At 47.2% G+C, this 17,983-nt stretch overlaps 1 protein-coding gene across 2 annotated transcripts in view; it reads right to left on the bottom strand.

Annotated features, from left to right (window-relative positions):
• Positions 1–17,983, bottom strand: part of ADAP1 (ArfGAP with dual PH domains 1) — a 71,629-nt gene that overhangs the window by 49,912 nt on the left and 3,734 nt on the right. For both annotated transcript variants that reach the window (XR_014541419.1, XM_083585343.1), the window contains exons 2-4: positions 12,038–12,168; positions 9,565–9,656; positions 2,952–3,034 (exon numbers count right to left, since the gene is read on the bottom strand). Coding sequence is in view for 1 of the 2 variants with exons in the window: in XM_083585343.1 (XP_083441469.1) it covers positions 2,952–3,034; positions 9,565–9,656; positions 12,038–12,168 (306 nt within the window). In the remaining variant the exon portion in view is untranslated. The remainder of the gene's footprint in view (positions 1–2,951; positions 3,035–9,564; positions 9,657–12,037; positions 12,169–17,983) is intronic.

Genomic DNA, 17,983 nt, shown 5'->3' with positions numbered 1-17,983 from the left:
AAGAGACAGAGGTCTGGACAGCCACATCTGGCCTCAAGGCCTTTAAGCTTCCCCACCCCTGGTTTGAGGGGAACATTGTCCCAGGATCCCCTGAAAAGGACTATGTAGTAATAATAATAATAATAATAATAATAATAATAATAATAATAATAATAAAATAAAATAATAATAATAATAATAATAATAATAATAATAATAATAATAATAATTTATTTATACCCCGCCCATCTGGCTGAGTTTCCCCAGCCCCACTGGGCGGCTTCCAATCAAGTGTTAAAAACAGTACAGTGTTACATATTAAAAACTTCCCTGAACAGGGCTGCCTTAAGATGTCTTCTGAATATCAGGTAGTTGTTTATCTCTTTGACATCTGATGGGAGGGCGTTCCACAGGGCGGGCGCCACTACCGAGAAGGCCCTCTGCCTGGTTCCCTGTAACCTCACCTCTTGCAGTGCAGGAACCACCAAGCTGCTTTTTGAGATTAAGTTATTTTCTCAAACTTTTTTTCTCTGGGCCACACTTTCAGAATAAAAATTTGGTCGCACCACACAAAAATTTTAATTGATATGAAATATACTGGGGTGGTGGGAAGCAACTCCTAGCAGTGCCTGATTTATAATATAAAACACAACTGCTTTATAATATGATCATGGGACGTCTGAAAGTATAAACCAATGCAGCAACATAAGAACACAAACCATTCCCCAAATATAATATTGTCTTCAAGTCTTCCTGCCATGCTTGCCCTCCTCTCCTGCCACACCAATGTGGTGCGCTACACCCTTTGAGAACCACTGTTCCAAGGTAAAACACATTTGCAAGCAGATCTCTTCTTCTTCTACCAAAGCCCACAAGCCTGAAATGCTCCTTCCGACAAGGGAAGCTGACTCGACAAAGGCAACCCCGGACTTCCCAGCACTCACAGAAGGGGAAGCCAAACGTCAGACCCAATACGTTCCCGCACTGGCGGCCACAACCAAAAAGAGATCGTCCCCGGCGCACGTAAGACGCTGTCTGGATTTGCAGCCGAATGTTTGCATTCAGAAGCCTCCTCCATGGCAGGCCTCCTTTCAGACGGACGAAGTTGAATGTTGGGGCAGATAAAAAGGAAGTGCTCTTTCAGACGGTACATCATTACGCTGTGGGATTTTCTCCCACAAGAGACAGAGATGGCCACCAAGTTGGATGGCTTGGGATGGGACTAGTTCACAGAGGATAAGGCTGACAAGGGATATTAGCAGGTGGCGCTGTGGTCTAAAACCACTGAGCCTCTTGGGCTTGCCGATCAGAAGGTCGGTGGTTCGACTACTCACTCCCATTGCTCTGTCCCACCTTCTGCCAACCTAGCAGTTTGAAAGCACACCAGTGCGAGTAGATAAATAGGTACCGTTGTGGCGGGAAGGTAAACGGTGTTTCCATGCACTCTGGTTTCCGTCACGGTGTCCCGTTGCGGCAGAAGCGGTTTAGTCATGTTGGCCACGTGACCCGGAAAGCTGTCTGTGGACAAACGCCGGCTCCCTCGGCCTGAAAGCGAGATGAGCGCCGCAACCCCATAGTCGCCTTTGACTGGACTTAACCATCCAGGGGTCCTTTACCTTTTTTCTTTTTCTTTTTTACATATGCAGTATGCCTCTGCTGCACACCTGTTGCTGGGAATTGCAAGCGAGGAGAGCGCTGCTGAGCTCACCTCCTGCTTGAAGGCTCCCCCAAGACATCTGGTTGACCAATGAGAGAAGAGGATGCTGGACTAGATGGACCAATGGCCCAGGATTGTATTCTAGCTTAAAGCCTGCAACATCAAGCCCAACCCTCAACTGTCATCTACAACAGCCATTCCGCCAGGCCATGAGAGCGAGGGGCAGCCTCTCTCCTGGGCTTCAGGCAGAGAGACCCTTCCAGCCCTAATGGGAGATGCCAGGAATTGAACCTGCGACCTTCTGCATGCAAAGCAGATGCTCTACCCCTGAGCTAGGCCCTTGCCTTAAAACACAAGCTGCTGTAAGCTCTGTGTTTCGGTGCTCCTCCTTTCCCTTCCCTCCTCTTTGGTACGCTTGAGGAGATGAGAAGCTTCTACCTTGTGATATCCAAGCTGTGCAAACTGTGGTTAGTTAAAACCAAGGACAGTCCATGTGGGCCTCTCCAGATGCTGCTGGACTCCAACCCCCATCAACCCTAGACAGCATGTACAATAGTCAGGGATTATGGAAGTTGTAGTTCTGCAACATTTAGCAGGCACCATATTGGCTACCCCTAACTTAAATGATGGTTGGTGTAAACAAGCCCAGATCAAAATGTGGTTTAAACCAGGGATGGGGGAAGCTTTTTGGCTCCATGGACCAGATACTTATTCAGATCTAGCATTGTGGGTCAAATTTGCCAGGGGTGGAGCTAACCACCTGTCAATCACTTGGCGTCACAATGACAACATCACGTCCAATCCAGCAGTTTACAGTCAAAGCCTGCTTTCTCTTGCCAATGCACGATTGGGAGAGCAATTTAAGGCTCATGGTTGTACATTGGTAGGTGGGCATGATTTGAGGAAAACAGCCTCAAAGTTTAAGCCAGGGTTTCCCAAACTTGGGTCTCCAACTGTTTGTGGACTACAATTCGAACCATCCCTAACCGCTATGGATGATGGGAGCTGTAGCCAAAAAACAGCTGGAGATCCAAGTCTGGGAAACCCTGGTTTAAACAAACCACATTTTCCTTGGGTTTTGAGGAAGTGTGACACCATGGGAAACTATGGCTTCCATTCTTCATTCTTTGGGGACTGAAAAAGGAGGGAGAGAGGAGGGGGGCTGCATAAGCTAGATGCTTGCCAGTACTAATTTTTGTAGTCAGCTCCGTGGCTTCCCACTGCATCTGAATCGAGCCTTTAAACAAATTCCGCTAAATGATACCTTTGAACAATAAATAGAAACATTTGAACTCAGAAAACTTCGCCCAACTACCTGCAGAGTAAGGTTCCTGCTTCTCAATGTAAATGAACTCTTTCCTTTCATATTTGGCTCTGATCCATTGTTCCCGTAGCAGCCTGTGAAAAATGAAATAAAGGAAAAAGTGGGGGGGATCAGATATATGGTCGGGAATCAGCCAAGAATGTATTAATTCTGCATCGAAAGCAGCACTGTACAGGAATAAGTTAAAACACAGACTGGAATCCTGGTTCCATTTCTGTTTCTTCTCTTAACATCTTGAGGGGGGGGGAAAGAGGGGGGGAAATATAACAGATTCCCTCTCTGAATACACAATTGATTTAAAAAAAGAGAAATAAATAGAAGTCGGCTCCCCAGCTACAACAATAAAACTTTGCAAGCATCGCACACTGTTTAGATTTTGAAACGCTGGCCCAGGAGGCAATGTCTTTCTCAGGCTGCAGATGTTTCCAGACTGGCGCTCATTCTGGGTAGGACTGAATCGCATGCTGGCAAATTCAGATTGGGCCATTATAGTCACTTGACAGGCATTGCGCAACAAACCCACTTCCCCAAAAGACCGGACTTTGTGTGATAAGGAAGGTGACGGGAAAATTCTTTGGAAAGTGCAGGTTAAAGACAAGGATGGGCAAACCTGCCAGCTTCGGTTTCTCTGAGTTTCTCATTTTTCCAATCGTTAGTTCAGTTCTCTACATTTCCACATCAGTTTGCTTTTAAAAAACCAACCAACCCAATTCTTCATGTTAAGACACCACCATTTTAGTGAGAATTTCTCCTAGAACTGTAGAGTTGGAAGGGATCCCAGGGGCCATCTAGTCCAACCCCTTGCAATGCAGCTAAAGAAGGATGAGAGTCCACCATTTCCCAAGGGAGTCCCTTTTACTAAGGCAACATATTTTTTGTTCGCAATATTACGCAACGTACACATTTTTCCAAGGCACTTTCTTTTAAAATGATGGATTTTTGTGTGTTATTTTCCCTTCTTTTATGCACACATTACCCTAATACATTGGTTCTGAGGCAAATTACTTGGCTGGAGAACCACACACAAAATTCGGAGGTGCACAAATTTCAAGGAACTGCTGAATGACAGTTCATGTGTTGTTTTGCAAACCGGAGTTGAGTAATTTCACCTCACAGAGCTACAGTTCCAAAGGTTCCCTAGGAAAAGGGGTTGTTTATGAAACCACTCTGAGAATTGTAGCTCTGTGAGGGAGCAGTATTCTTTGGAGGAAGCCATGACTGTTTAAAGAGGCACAGCACTGCTTTCCTCAGATAGTACAGATGAGAGCCAGTGTGGTGTAGTGGTTAAGAGCGGTAGTCTCGTAATCTGGGGAACCGGGTTTGAGTCTCCGCTCCTCCACATGCAGCTGCTGGGTGACCTTGGGCTAGTTACACTTCTTTGAAGTCTCTCAGCCCCACTCACCTCACAGAGTGTTTGTTGTGGGGGAGGAAGGGAAAGGAGATTGTTAGCCGCTTTGAGACTCCTGAAGGGGAGTGAAAGGCGGGATATCAAATCCAAACTCTTCTTCTTCTTCTTCTACAGATGGGGCCTAAGACAACTTTCTATGTTCAACATCTTCTTCTGGTCTGAATACAGTATACCTGAAGGCCTCGGTCCAGTATACCTGAAGGAGCGTCTCCACCCCCATCCTTCTGCCCGGACACAGAGGTCCAGCACCGAGGGCCTTCTGGTGGTTCCCTCGCTGCGAGAAGCCATGTTACAGGGAACCAGGCAGAGGGCCTTCTCGGTAGTGGCGCCCTCCCTGTGGAACGCCCTCCCACCAGATGTCAAAGAGAACAACAACTACCAGACTTTTAGAAGACATTGACATGAGCCAACAGTGTGAAACTTGACATGAGCCAACAGTGTGACGTGGCAGCTAAAAAAGCCAATGCAATTCTGGGCTGCATCAATAGGAGTATAGCATCTAGATCAAGGGAAGTAATAGTGCCACTGTATTCTGCTCTGGTCAGACCTCACCTGGAGTACTGTGTCCAGTTCTGGGCACCACAGTTCAAGAAGGACACTGACAAACTGGAACGTGTCCAGAGGAGGGCAACCAAAATGGTCAAAGGCCTGGAAACGATGCCTTATGAGGAACGGCTAAGGGAGCTGGGCATGTTTAGCCTGGAGAAGAGGAGGTTAAGGGGTGATATGATAGCCATGTTCAAATATATAAAAGGATGTCACATAGAGGAGGGAGAAAGGTTGTTTTCTGCTGCTCCAGAGAAGCGGACACGGAGCAATGGATCCAAACTACAAGAAAGAAGATTCCACCTAAACATTAGGAAGAACTTCCTGACAGTAAGAGCTGTTTGACAGTGGAATTTGCTGCCAAGGAGTGTAGTGGAGTCTCCTTCTTTGGAGGTCTTTAAGCAGAGGCTTGACAACCATATGTCAGGAGTGCTCTGATGGTGTTTCCTGCTTGGCAGGGGGTTTGGACTCGATGGCCCTTGTGGTCTCTTCCAACTCTATGATTCTAAGACATCTGAAGGCAGCCTTGTTTAGGGAAGCTTTTAATGTTTAATAGGTTATTGTATTTTAATATTCTGTTGGAAGCCGCCCAGAGTGGTTGGGGAAACCCAGCCAGATGGGCGGGGTATAAATAATAAATTATTATTATTATTATTATTATTATTATTATTATTATTATGCAAAGGAAGGGCTCTGCTACTGAGCTATGCAAGTCTCTCTTGATCACAAAACATGGCGCCTTCCTGCTCCCTGGCTGCTAACACCCCAGGTTTTATGCAGTATATCCTCCACCCTGCTCTGCTTCCCTCTTTGGCTCACCACAGGCTTCCTGAAAAAGCCCTTTACGAGGGCTCCTACAGCACAGCAAAATATTTCAACAAATATAATTTTAACTCGGCCGCTTCCTTTCACGCACACCCTGAGAATGCAGCAGTCTGCAATTTTTTTACTTCATTTAACCAAGAGCAATCCACTGGAAACTGTGTGTGTGTTCAAATCATCGCCTTGGAGCACAGTGGTGTCTGTCCTCCCCACCCCCCTGTGTTTCACAGCTCCCCCCGTCTGCCACTGTTCACATCAACATGGCTTCATTAGTGTCAGATTCGTTTCTGTTTATGTATACGCCAGTGGGCATTGATGGGGCAGGGATGTCTCTGTATGCCTATGCAAAGGCATTCACGCCTTGAGTAGAGACGAATTAGGAGCAGCTTAAAGGCTCTAGTCCGTCTAAAACTGGCTTGAGAACATGTCAAACAGAAATATTCAATAATGGAGTACAGGATGTGTATGCTTTTGGATAATGCTGTATGAACGCAGATTAAAAAAAACCCTGGGGTCATCTAGTCCAACCCCCTGCAATGCAGGAATCTCAACTAAAGCATCAACCCAACCTCTGCTTTAAAAACCTCCAATGAAGGAGAGTCCAGTGGCGTAGCGTGGGTTGTCAGTACCCGGGGCAAGGCAAGTAATTTGCGCCCCCTAACCCGTGGATTTGCGCCCCCTAACCCGTGGATTTGCCCTAACCCCAGATGTTGCGCCCGGTGCGGCCGGCCCCCCCTGCACCCCCCACGCTACGCCACTGGGAGAGTCCAACATCTCCTGAGGGAGTCCGTTCCACTATCAAACAGCTCTTATTGCCAGAAAGTTCTTCCTGATGTTCAGTTGGATTCTCCTTCCTTGTAGCTTGAAGCCATTGGTTCGAGTCCTACCTTCCAGAGCAACAGCCTTGCTCCATCTTCCATGTGGCAGCCTTTAGGCCATGGGTAGGCAAACTAAGGCCCGGGGGCCGGGTCAGGCCCAATCGCCTTCTAAATCCGGCCCGCGGACAGTCCAGGAATCAGCATGTTTTTACATGAGTAGAATGTATGCTTTTATTTAAAATGCATCTCTGGGTTATTTGTGGGCAGTGGCGTAGCGTGGGTTGTCAGGACCCGGGGCAAGGCAAGTAATTTGCACCCCCTAACCCGTGGATTTTAGTAGGGGCAGAGAGCTGCGAGTGCGAGCGCGCGCCCCCCCCAGATGTTGTGCCCGACCCCCCCTGCACCCCCCACGGTACGCCACTGCTTGTGGGGCATAGGAATTTGTTCATTTCCCCCAAAAAAATACTACGCCCCCCAAGGTCTGAGGGACAGTGGACCGGCCCCCTGCTGAAACAGTTTGCTGACCCCTGCCTTAGGCTATTTGAAGATGGCTATCATATCTCCTCTCCATCTATTTTCCAGGCCAAACATACCCAGCTCCTTCAACCATTCCTCATAAGGTTGCCCTCCTCCATGCATGTTCTAGCTTGTCAATATCCTTCTTAAATTGTGGTGCCCAGAACTGGACACAGCATTCCAGATGCGGTCTGACCAAGGCAAAATAGCTCCTCTCTCCCCTTCTCCATCCTTCGGCACCATTATCAGCTTTTAAAAATTTCCTTAAAGCATTTTTTAAAAATAGGGGCAAGTGCTGAGGAGGCAAGGCTGGGGGCTGGAAGGGAGACCCCAGGGGCCAGAGCCTTTCTACCTGTGTCTATCGCTACATCACCAGGATCGACAACAAGCCCCACAATTTGCTGCTAGCCAAATTGGCCCTACAAGCCACTAGACCTCAAGACTCAAGCAGCTTCAGCTGGGTATCAGTCCATTCCTCTCCCTCTCCTTTCTATCCCGGGAGAAGCTAAGTGGAGATGGGGGGGCGGTTAAGAAAGGAACATAAATAATGCTATGTCCGGAGGCTTCCAAGAAGCTACAAATAGCTCGCTGGGTTCAATCCAAAAGCGGGAAAGGAATTTTTGCTGCGTTTTCCACTCAGAGACTGACAGGGTTGTGCAGAGAGAGGAAAAGCAGAGAGGCTTGAGAAAGGCCCGTTGGAAACAAGAGGTGGCAAACTATGGCCCTGCAGGAATGAATGACCTGGGCAAGCTCAGAAGCAAACCTTTGCTTACTCTCCTGCAGGAATTCTTACTCAGGCCACGCAACTAGACAGGTGTATTGCTAAGGAGGTGGTTGGAGGATGGATGGTGGCTAACAGATTGAGGTTGAATCCTGACAAGACAGAAGTACTGTTTTGGGGGGACAGGGGGCGGGTGGGGGCAGAGGACTCCCTGGTCCTGAATGGGGTAACTGTGCCCCTGAAGGACCAGGTGCACAGCCTGGGAGTCATTCTGGACTCACAGCTGTCCATGGAGGCACAGATCAGTTCTGTGTCCAGGGCACAGCTCCATCTGGTATGCAGGCTGAGACCCTACCTGTCCGTGGACTGTCTCGTCAGAGTGGTGCATGCTCTGGTTATCTCCCGCTTGGACTACTCCAATGCGCTCTACATGGGGCTACCTTCAAAGGTGACCTGGAAACTGCAACTAATCCAGAATGCAGCAGCTAGACTGGTGACTGGGAGCGGCCGCTGAGACCACATAACACCAGTCCTGAAAGACCTACATCGGTTCCCAGTATGTTTCTGAGCACAATTCAAAGTGCTGGTGCTGACCTTTAAAGTCCTAAACGGCCTCGGCACAGTATACCCGAAGGAGCGTCTCCACCCCCACTGTTCAGCCCAGACACTCAGGCCTTCTGGCGGTTCCCTCACTGCAAGAAGCGAAGCTACTGGGAACCAGGCAGAGGGCCGTCTCGGTAGTGGCGCCCGCCCTGTGGAACACCCTCCCATCAGATGTCAAAGAAATAAACAACTATCTGACTTTTAGAAGACATCTGAAGGCAGCACTGTTTAGGGAAGTTTTTAATGTTTGATGTGTTATTGTGTTTTTAATATTTTACTGGGAGCCGCCTAGAGTGGCTGGGGAAACCCAGCCAGATGGGCAAGGTATAGATAAATTATTATTATTAATAATAGGAGTAGTCAAAGGCAAAAGAGTCCTCCCCAATATCTAAATCAGCTCCTCTCTGTCCACTGGGTCCCTTCCCAGGATTCAGTTCTGCACTTCCATTCTATTCCTCCTGCCGTTTTGACCAGCCCTGCCAAGACATCTCCATGGGGCTCATTGCAAAGTGTGGCTTGGTGTTATGTACGAACTGGGTCTTTGAGATTATTTTATGAAGTGGGATATATCTTTCTAAATAAATACAGTGGTACCTCGGGTTAAGTACTTAATTCGTTCTGGAGGTGTGTTCTTAACCTGACACTGTTCTTAACCTGAAGCACCACTTCAGCTAATGGGGCCTCCTGCTGCTGCCACACCGCGATTTCTGTTCTCATCCTGAAGCAAAGTTCTTAACCCGAGGTACTATTTCTGGGTTAGCGGAGTCTGTAACCTGAAGCGTATGTAACCCGAGGTACCACTGTAACTCAAAGTGGTGATTTTTTTAAAAAAACAACAACCAGTGCTTTGTTTTGTTTTTAAACTTGCTCACAGCTGGCATTTTCATAACCCAAGACAGTCCGAAATAAGGAAAGGAAAACAAAGCCATTGATTTCTCCTGAAACATCCAGGCATAAGAGAAGTTATTTGCTGAAGAGGCACTGCGATGTGCTGAGCTCCCCAAAGCATCTGCAGAGGCCAGAGATTCTCAGGGCCTTTTTATTAAGTCAAGCCCCACCAAGGGATTAAAAATTCAGCAGAAACAAGCAAAACACAAATTGCAGATGGTGCAGCTGCACGCACGGCTTTTCCCACCGCTGCAAAATTACATTGGGGGGCGGGGTACTTACGGGCAGTCCAAAAATGTTGGCTTGTAATAAAATGGTGGAATTTTCAATTCGTATTTTGCTTTCGACACGCTGTTTCCGCTAGAAGCCATCAGCTGCAAGAGAAAACGGGAAAGTTTGGTTTAAAAGAGAGAGATGAAAATTTGCCATCCGATTTCTTTAATTCTGTAGCAGGGATGGGAAGCCTAGGACCATACAGGTGAGGATGGAATCTACCTCCCCAGCCCAACATGGAGGGCTGCAGGTTCCCTGCCCTTATTCCTTATCAGGGCTGGAGCAGCTTTGGCCCTTCAAATGTTACCGGACTAAAACTCCCACCATCCCTAACCAGTGGGGCTGAGGATGATGGGAGTTGTAGTCCAACAAAAATCTGGGGGACTAAAATTGCCCCAGTCCTGTTCAACAGAGTGTATTTTAATCATTCCTCCCTCACTTTTAAGGGCTGCTACAGTTCGAAAGCACGTCAAAGTGCAAGTAGATAAATAGGTACCGCTCTGGCGGGGAGGTAAACGGTGTTTCCGTGTGCTGCTCTGGTTCGCCAGAGGCAGCTTAGTCATGCTGGCCAAATGACCCGGAAGCTGTATGCTGGCTCCCTTGGCCAATAAAGCGAGATGAGCTCCACATCCCCAGAGTCAGTACGACTGGACCAAATGGTCAGGGGTCCCTTTACCTTTTACCTTACATCAGGGATGGGCAGAAGGTCAACTGAGATCTATTTCCAGAGAATCAGCAAAGGTTTTTTTACTGCCAAGTGTGTTCTTTTGAACAAAAAGCCCTCCTCACAACAAGATAGGTTGCTATAATTCTTGATCTGAATGAACACAGATGCAGAGTTTATTTTATAAAGTGGTTTACATACACTTAAGTATGTAGGTAAAAGGGGAGGGGACCTTAGGGATATAAAACACCATACAAGATTTCCTGTACAATGACTTTTGCAGCTTTTTACACACAATTACAGTATCTGAGAATTCAGGACTACCCACAGCCAAACCATGGAGAAATTTGATTCAGTTTGCATATAAAGTTGAATCGATATGCTAGAAATTGCCAATACCTTATATGCAAACAATTAGAGGAGGGCTTTAATTTCAGCAATTAAAGAATGGTACAACAAAATAAGAGATTATATAGCAACAGCTAAATTAAGTTATTAAATCAGATTTAGAGAATATAATGACAGTTACAGAGATGTTGTTGTTAAAGTGGAATCTATTCACTGATTGTTGGAATTTATATATCCACGTGCGATATATGGGTTTTCAGTGTTTTGATGAGAAGACTATTGTAATATTGTGTTTGCAATGGCATAACCCTCACTGCTTTTTCAGCTGCTGTTGTCATGTAGTTATATGAAAGCCAAATGTATGGAAGCTGCACTTTCGGAAACAGTACAGCTCAGAATTCGCACTCGTCTGAATTTTGCGATGCAGATCTCCACCCAAAGCTTCTAAAAATGTACATATTAGATTTAAATTACTATGTTAATGAAATAACAAGCAAAAATGTATGGTATTGGGAGAAATTGTTTGCACAAATGTGCACATCAGTCAAAACTGCATGCAAAATGTGTACTTATTAGGAGAAATTCACATTAAAATGCTGGTGAATTCTCATGATAAATTAAGAAGAAGAAAATCTTCAAAGTGCTGCAAAGTGTAGAGAACTGAATTTAAGAATGGGAAAATGAGAAACTAGGGCTGCCATAATTCAAGAAGTGATAATTCGGACACCAAAAAAAATGAGATTATTTTTTTTTTAAGTTCCCAGAGTTGTTAAGCTTTTTTTTTCTTGAAAAACACACACACATAAAAGTAATGTCCGGGAAAATCTGGGTATATGGCAACCCAAGAGAAAATGAAACTGAGAGTACCTAAAGGGACAGATCCTTCCTTGCCTAGGGTTGTGGGAGATCTATGGTCAGATCTCGTGACATTTTATATTTACTTAAAAGCAGCATGGGATAGGGCCTCGAAAACCTAAACAAAAAAGTGGGTAGATAAGATAGTAATCACTCCCCTACCCCTAAATAAAGCAGCTTTGATGTGATCGTAAGCATGATTGAACCAAGATTCTTGCTTGTGCAGTTTTAGCAATACAGTGGTACCTCGGGTTAAGTACTTAATTCGTTCCGGAGGTCTGTACTTAACCTGAAACTGTTCTTAACCTGAAGCACCACTTTAGCTAATGGGGCCTCCTGCTGCTGCCGCGCCGCCAAAGCACGATTTCTGTTCTCATCCTGAAGCAAAGTTCTTAACCCAAGGTACTATTTCTGGGTTAGCGGAGTCTGTAACCCAAAGCGTATGTAACCCGAGGTAGCACTGTAATGTGCAAACCAATGGAGAATCAGGTAGGAGGGGGAATGAAACCAAGTGGCTGGATTTCTGAAAAGAAAGCATTTCAGTCCATTTTGTTACAAGTCCTGGTCTGTCCCCCCCCCCAAAAAAAGACACAACATCCTTTCCTTTGTACATACCTCAACTTGCACATTGTCCCATTCATCTAAACGGACAGATTTCACTTTGCTGACATGTGGGATGTTGCGGTGGATTCCCGAACAATTTAAGCAGATGAACACTCCTAAAGTATGAGATGCCCAGTCTGGATCTGGAAGATATAAAGGAAATAAGAAGAATTTAAAAAACAAACAAACCCACACCTCAGCCCGTAGGAGCTGATGCCTATGAACTAGTGCAAGATACAGTGACTTGGCTTTTAAATGGAGCTGCTAGTTGGAGCCATATTGCACCTGTTCTTAAATATCTGCATGGGCTGCCAACTCAATGGGACTTACTTCCAAGTAAAGAAAGATATGATTGCACTGTTAGCCGCTGTCTTGCTCTGGAAAAAGGCCCCAGCTGACAGAAACTGCTAAGGAATTGGGCACATAGAGAGTTTTAAGTAAAATCTTTCTATACAAAATAAGGTAAAGGTAAAGGGACCCCTGACCATTAGGTCCAGTCGTGACCGACTCTGGGGTTGCGGCGCTCATCTCGCTTTATTGGCCAAGGGAGCCAGCGTACAGCTTCCGGGTCATGTGGCCAGCATGACTAAGCCGCTTCTGGCGAACCAGAGCAGCGCACGGAAATGCCGTTTACCTTCCCACCGGAGTGGTACCTATTTATCTACTTGCACTTTGACGTGCTATCGAACGGCTAGGTTGGCAGGAGCAACGGAAGCTCACCCCGTCGCGGGGATTCAAACTGCCCACCTTCTGATCGGCAAGTCCTAGGCTCTCTGGTTTAACCCACAGCGCCACCCGCATCCCCTATACAAAATAGACCTATCAAAAAGGCCATCCTATTGCATTTCCAAGTTGTCAAGAGTGTGCATGGAAATTGCTGGTCCTTGTCACTTCTACACGCGGTTAATCAGCTTAATGGCCCTTCTTCCACCTCAAGATCACCATGCCAACATGATCATGTATCTATGTGCCTAAAACATTTTCAAGTTCAGGACCCCAATTTTCCAGTGACTGTTTATGAAAAGGAGCCACTCAGCTCTTGAGGCTCATGGGTTAATGGGAGCCACACCTCCCCTGGCAGAATTCAAGCAGTTTCAGAACACAGAAGATAATTAATACGCCGTAAAACATTATTATCCCTAGAAAAACACTAATAAGCCAATGCAAGAGGAATCACCAATGGAGGTAATTAACTCAGAAGAACAGGCATCTGAACCAGGTTAGTTCCCACCACTGAACAGAATTCCAACTTCAGAGCTTACAAATACCTGTCTGGACAAGTGCCATTTTTGCTGTATACACAGCATACATTTAAAGCACATAGTTTCTCCCCCAAAGAATCTTGGGAACTGGAGTTTACCCCTCAGAGCTACAATTCCCAGCACCCTTAACAAACTACAGTTCTCAGGATTCTTGGGGCGGGGCATGATGTTCTTTAAATGCATCGTGCATACACAAACGTTGATTTCGTGGATCTTGAATCCCTGTTTTGGACTGGAATTTCAGAGTGTTGCAAAAGAGAGACAGTGGTACCTTGGTTCTTGAACTTAATCTGTTCCAGGAGTCCGTTCCACTCCTGAAACCAGAAAACACAACAGGAGAGATCTGCTCTAATATCCCATTCTACCCGAATGTCAACAACTACTACTACTACTACTACTACTACTGCTACTACTACTATTGTAGTGTGGAGTGTGCTCTTGTCCAGGATTCCAGCCAGCCATCCTGATGCCCTTTGGCAGAGTACTCCATTTCACCCCTCCCCAGTTTTCCCATTTCTTTCCTAGCAGATCTGCCAGCTAGCATTCAATCCCCACTAAGCACGTGCACTTTCATTGGACTGTTTTTGGAATCCCCTTTTTGGTGCTTCTTGGGCTTCCTCCAAGGCTGCTGGTATCCCCCCCTCGTGTGTGTGTGTGTGTGTGTGTGTGTGTGCACATGTGGTGTCCTTTTGGCTACATAAGCAACTACATCAGAGAAGGCATTTACTATTTAGGGCCCCTCTGGATGGGTGGGTTTCGTTCGTTTGCTTTTTGTGGATATATGGCCACACCCACAACACCCACATAAAGCACTATGATATTGCTTTTACAGTCATGGAGAATCCTGGGAACTGTACTTTGTTTAGGGAGCTGGGAACTGCAGCTCTGTGAGGTCAACACCCTCAGCAACCTACAGTTCCCAGGATCAGTGGTGTAGCATAGGTTGCCAGTGGCCGGGCGGCCGGGCGGATGTGGGATGGGAGGGAGGGAAACAGAAGGAGTACACATGTGCATTCAACTCCCTAATGACATCTGCACCACCCAGGAGATCACAGCTGCAGAGATAAGAAAAGGAGAGTCATTCCATTGTCTGGAGAGGTCATTTCCTGGTTCACTTGGAGAAGCTGTTTTCATCGGAGCCCAGTGACAGAAGCGTGCAGCTGTATTGAGGCAGCATCGGGTGCTGAAATTTTGCACCCCTAACAATTTTGCACCCGGGGCAAATATGGTTAAATATGGGGTGCAGACATGTGAGTATTCTGCACAATGTTACTGATACAATAATAGTGCATTTGAGGCCATCCACACAATGTTGTGCTTTCTTAGTTGTTCTGTGATGCTTCCCCAAGGTTCCTACAGGATGGAAAACAAGCAGGAGCACCCATTCTGCTGCACCTCCACATTCAGAGCAAGCCAATCGCCCACAACAGAGATGCAACAGAAGGAGCCTGTGCCCCAGGAACAGCTACGTAGCTGGAAGGAGGCAGGGCTAGAACAGGTAGTCACAGAGACACAGCAGACAGGCCCCTCTGTTGGCAGGCCTTTGGGGCTCAGGGGAGCCTTCTAAGCCTGGAGCCACATCACATTTTCACGGCACGCTCCCAGTTCTTTCACAGCACATGGCTTGGGAATTGCACAAGTTCTTGATCAAGAAAGGCAAGGCAAAGCTCAACAAGGTCATCACTGCAGTCAGATTCAAGCCAGGCCCAGCAAGATGTCATTCGTGTCAGGTTAATAAGGTTACATGGAAGCATCAGCTGCCAGAAGCAGAGGGAGGCAGCAGGCTCATAGAGCCGCAATGCAAGAATTCAGGAAAAGTGGCTGGACGTATTTGCCAGGGCTCATCGGAGCTGGCCAGCAGTGCCATCAAAAGCAGAAGCCCAAGATCCCACTCAGCAGAATGGGCAGCAAATGCCACAGAAGGAGCCTGACCACATTTGGGAGTATGCCAAGTATTACTGCTACATTTATATCCTGCTTTTCCTCCCAGGAATTCAAAGCGGCACACACAGTTCTCTCAAACACCATTTTACGCTCACAACAACCCTGTGAGGTAGGCTAGGCAGAGAAACAATGAGACTGGCCTAAGGTCACCCACTGAGTTTCAAAACTGAGTCAGGATTTGAACCCTGGTCTCCTGGGACCTTTGCCACTGCATCACACAGGTCCTATCAATCTAGGGAAATCTAGAGAAGTCTACAATTGCCCAACTGAGAATGCAACATGTCAGTGTCAGGGATCCACAGTTGAGAGTGGTCCCAGAGATCTGGTTCACACACATATGTATTCTCAATTGCTTTTTCATTTTCATGACACCTTTCCTCTAAGGGGTGCAGGATGAACACAACACTCTCCATCTCCCCAGGTAAATCATTCAGATCAGCTCCCAGCCTTGCAAAGTGGTGCAGGGCTGACAGGGCAGTGTGGGAAGGATGCAAACCCAGCATTGGCCTCACTTTGCAAGGCTGGGGTCAAAGGGCACATGGCTGCTGCATCCTCCTCAGGGGTATTTGCCCACAAGGGCCATGTCATTCAGCCAAGCTTCCCCGGGCGCCGGCAAACCACATTACACCACTGCTGGGTTGCCCCAATTTATTCAAACAAACAAAACATCAAGCTAAAAGTAATTAAAAAAAACAACAGCCATAAAAGCAGGAAGAATAAAATCATCCCCATCTTTAAAAAGAATGAGTGGCGTAAAATATATCCCACAACGTCCATATTTGCAGCAAACATGCCAAATGATCACGAGCATTGCCAAATAAAGTCATATTTAGTGGGATTGTGCCAAACACGAGATTGTTCAGTCATCGAAATCACAAAACGCCCCCAATCAGAAGCAAAGGCGGAGGAGTCCACATTCCCCTGGTGGCACGTGTTTTATGAGTTAGGTGTTTGTAGCTCCTTGCTCTTCCTCAGGCATGTGGTGCCTGAGGACGCTACCTCACTCTGCCTAATGATAGGGCTGGCCATGTTTTTATCCCGCCTTTTCTCTAAGGATGGACAGACTGCCTTATAAAAAGTCAACGCATTGGCCCATCTAGGTCCATGCTATCTACACAGACTGACAGTGACTCACCAGGTTTTTGAGAAGGACGACTTTTGCAGCTCTCCCTGGAGATGTCAGGGAGCAAAGAACCTTCTGAACACAGAACATTTGCTCAGCCATTGAGATCAGTCCTTTCCCTTGGCTGGAGTGAGGTTGCCTCAGGCTCTAGGGTCAAATGTGGCCCTCCAGGCATCCTTACCAGGCCCTTGGGACCCTCCCAAGGCCATGCCTCTCACCAGCTTTGCTTCACACCTTCCTCCAGGACTTTTGCCTGCCTGGAATGTGTCCTTGAACTCTGAGAATGGCTCTTGTTTGCCTGGATGGAGGAAAAAGCCAGGTGCATTGGGTATGTGCAGGAACTAGCCTATACAGTTAATCTGGTTGCTCCGCCCACTTTTGCCCCACCCACCACTGAGAGGTGGCCCTCAGGAGGTTGCCCAGAGTGGCCCTCGGGCTCAAAGCATCCCCTACTCCCTGCCCTAAAGAAACAAATTTGTGTTATTCTACTGTTCACCAGAGTGTATAATCCACAATTTTTTATAAATTGTGTTGTTGTTTTTAAAATCAGTGAGTTGCAGATTTTTTCTTATTTAAAAAAGGCAACCCGGCAATGCATTCAGGAGCAGATGGGTTCTTGTTTGCCTTTATTTTTAAAAAACACAGGTACACATTCACGTTGTGGAGCAAAGTTCAGCGTGCCGTGTGCCTCTCGGAGGTCTCTGCCAACAGTCGCAGAGCAGTGTTGTGTGTTTATTATCTTTGCTGGAGAAGGAGTGCCTGGCAGCAAAGCTGGAAGGGCAGGAGGCCTTCTCCTAGGCAAGGCATGGCAATGAAAAGACGGGAGCAGCCACACAGTGAAGGACCAGTAAAAAGGGCTCCTAGGTTCAGTTCACCAGACTTCCAGCTAAAAGGGCGAGGCAGCTGAGCTGGAAAGGACCCATCTCCAGTGGCGTAGCGTGGGTTGTCAGCACCCGGGGCAAGGCAAGTAATTTGCGCCCCCTAACCCATGGATTTGCGCCCCCTAACCCGTGGATTTGCGCCCCCTAACCCTAACCCCCAGATGTTGCGCCCGGTGCGGCCGGCCCCCCTGCACCCCCCACGCTACGCCACTGCCAATCTCTGCATGAAACCCTGCAGATGCCTCTGCCAGTCAGAGCGGGCACTGAAAACTGCCTTCTACTGAGTCAGACCCAGCTATTGTCTATGCTGGCTTGCAAGGGCTCTTCTGGGTTTTAGTCAAAAGTATATGGAGCCGTATATGGAGATGCCAGGGATTTAACCCAGTGGAGGCTGGTGCCAAGAGGGCAGAAGGCAGGGAGGACAACAACAGAAACCAATGACAGGCAGAGCAATCTAACTGCAGTTCGGTCCCCATCCACCTCCTCTCTGCTGAGTTCTGTGCTGGCAACACTGAGACTACGGAGGAGGAAGCTGAAAACCAGTGTCACCCCCTGGACTGGGTTTAAGTAGGAAGGCAAATAGCTGAGGACTGGCTAAGGCTGTGTTCTGTGCTGCCTCCCATGCTATTTTTGCAGTGTTAGCCACACTGAAGTGGCCTCCTTGGAGCAAAGTCCTGGGCAGAGCGTCTGGAGGTCCTGGGCTGCCCAGATGTCAAGACCACCCCTCTCAGCCTCGCAGTTATGGCCC

Source organism: Podarcis filfolensis, assembly GCF_964270895.1.
Source record: "Podarcis filfolensis genome assembly, chromosome: 14".
In the NCBI taxonomy this organism is placed as follows: Eukaryota; Metazoa; Chordata; class Lepidosauria; order Squamata; family Lacertidae; genus Podarcis; species Podarcis filfolensis.
Note: the sequence above shows the minus strand (reverse complement) of the source record. Positions and strands in the feature narration are given on the sequence as shown.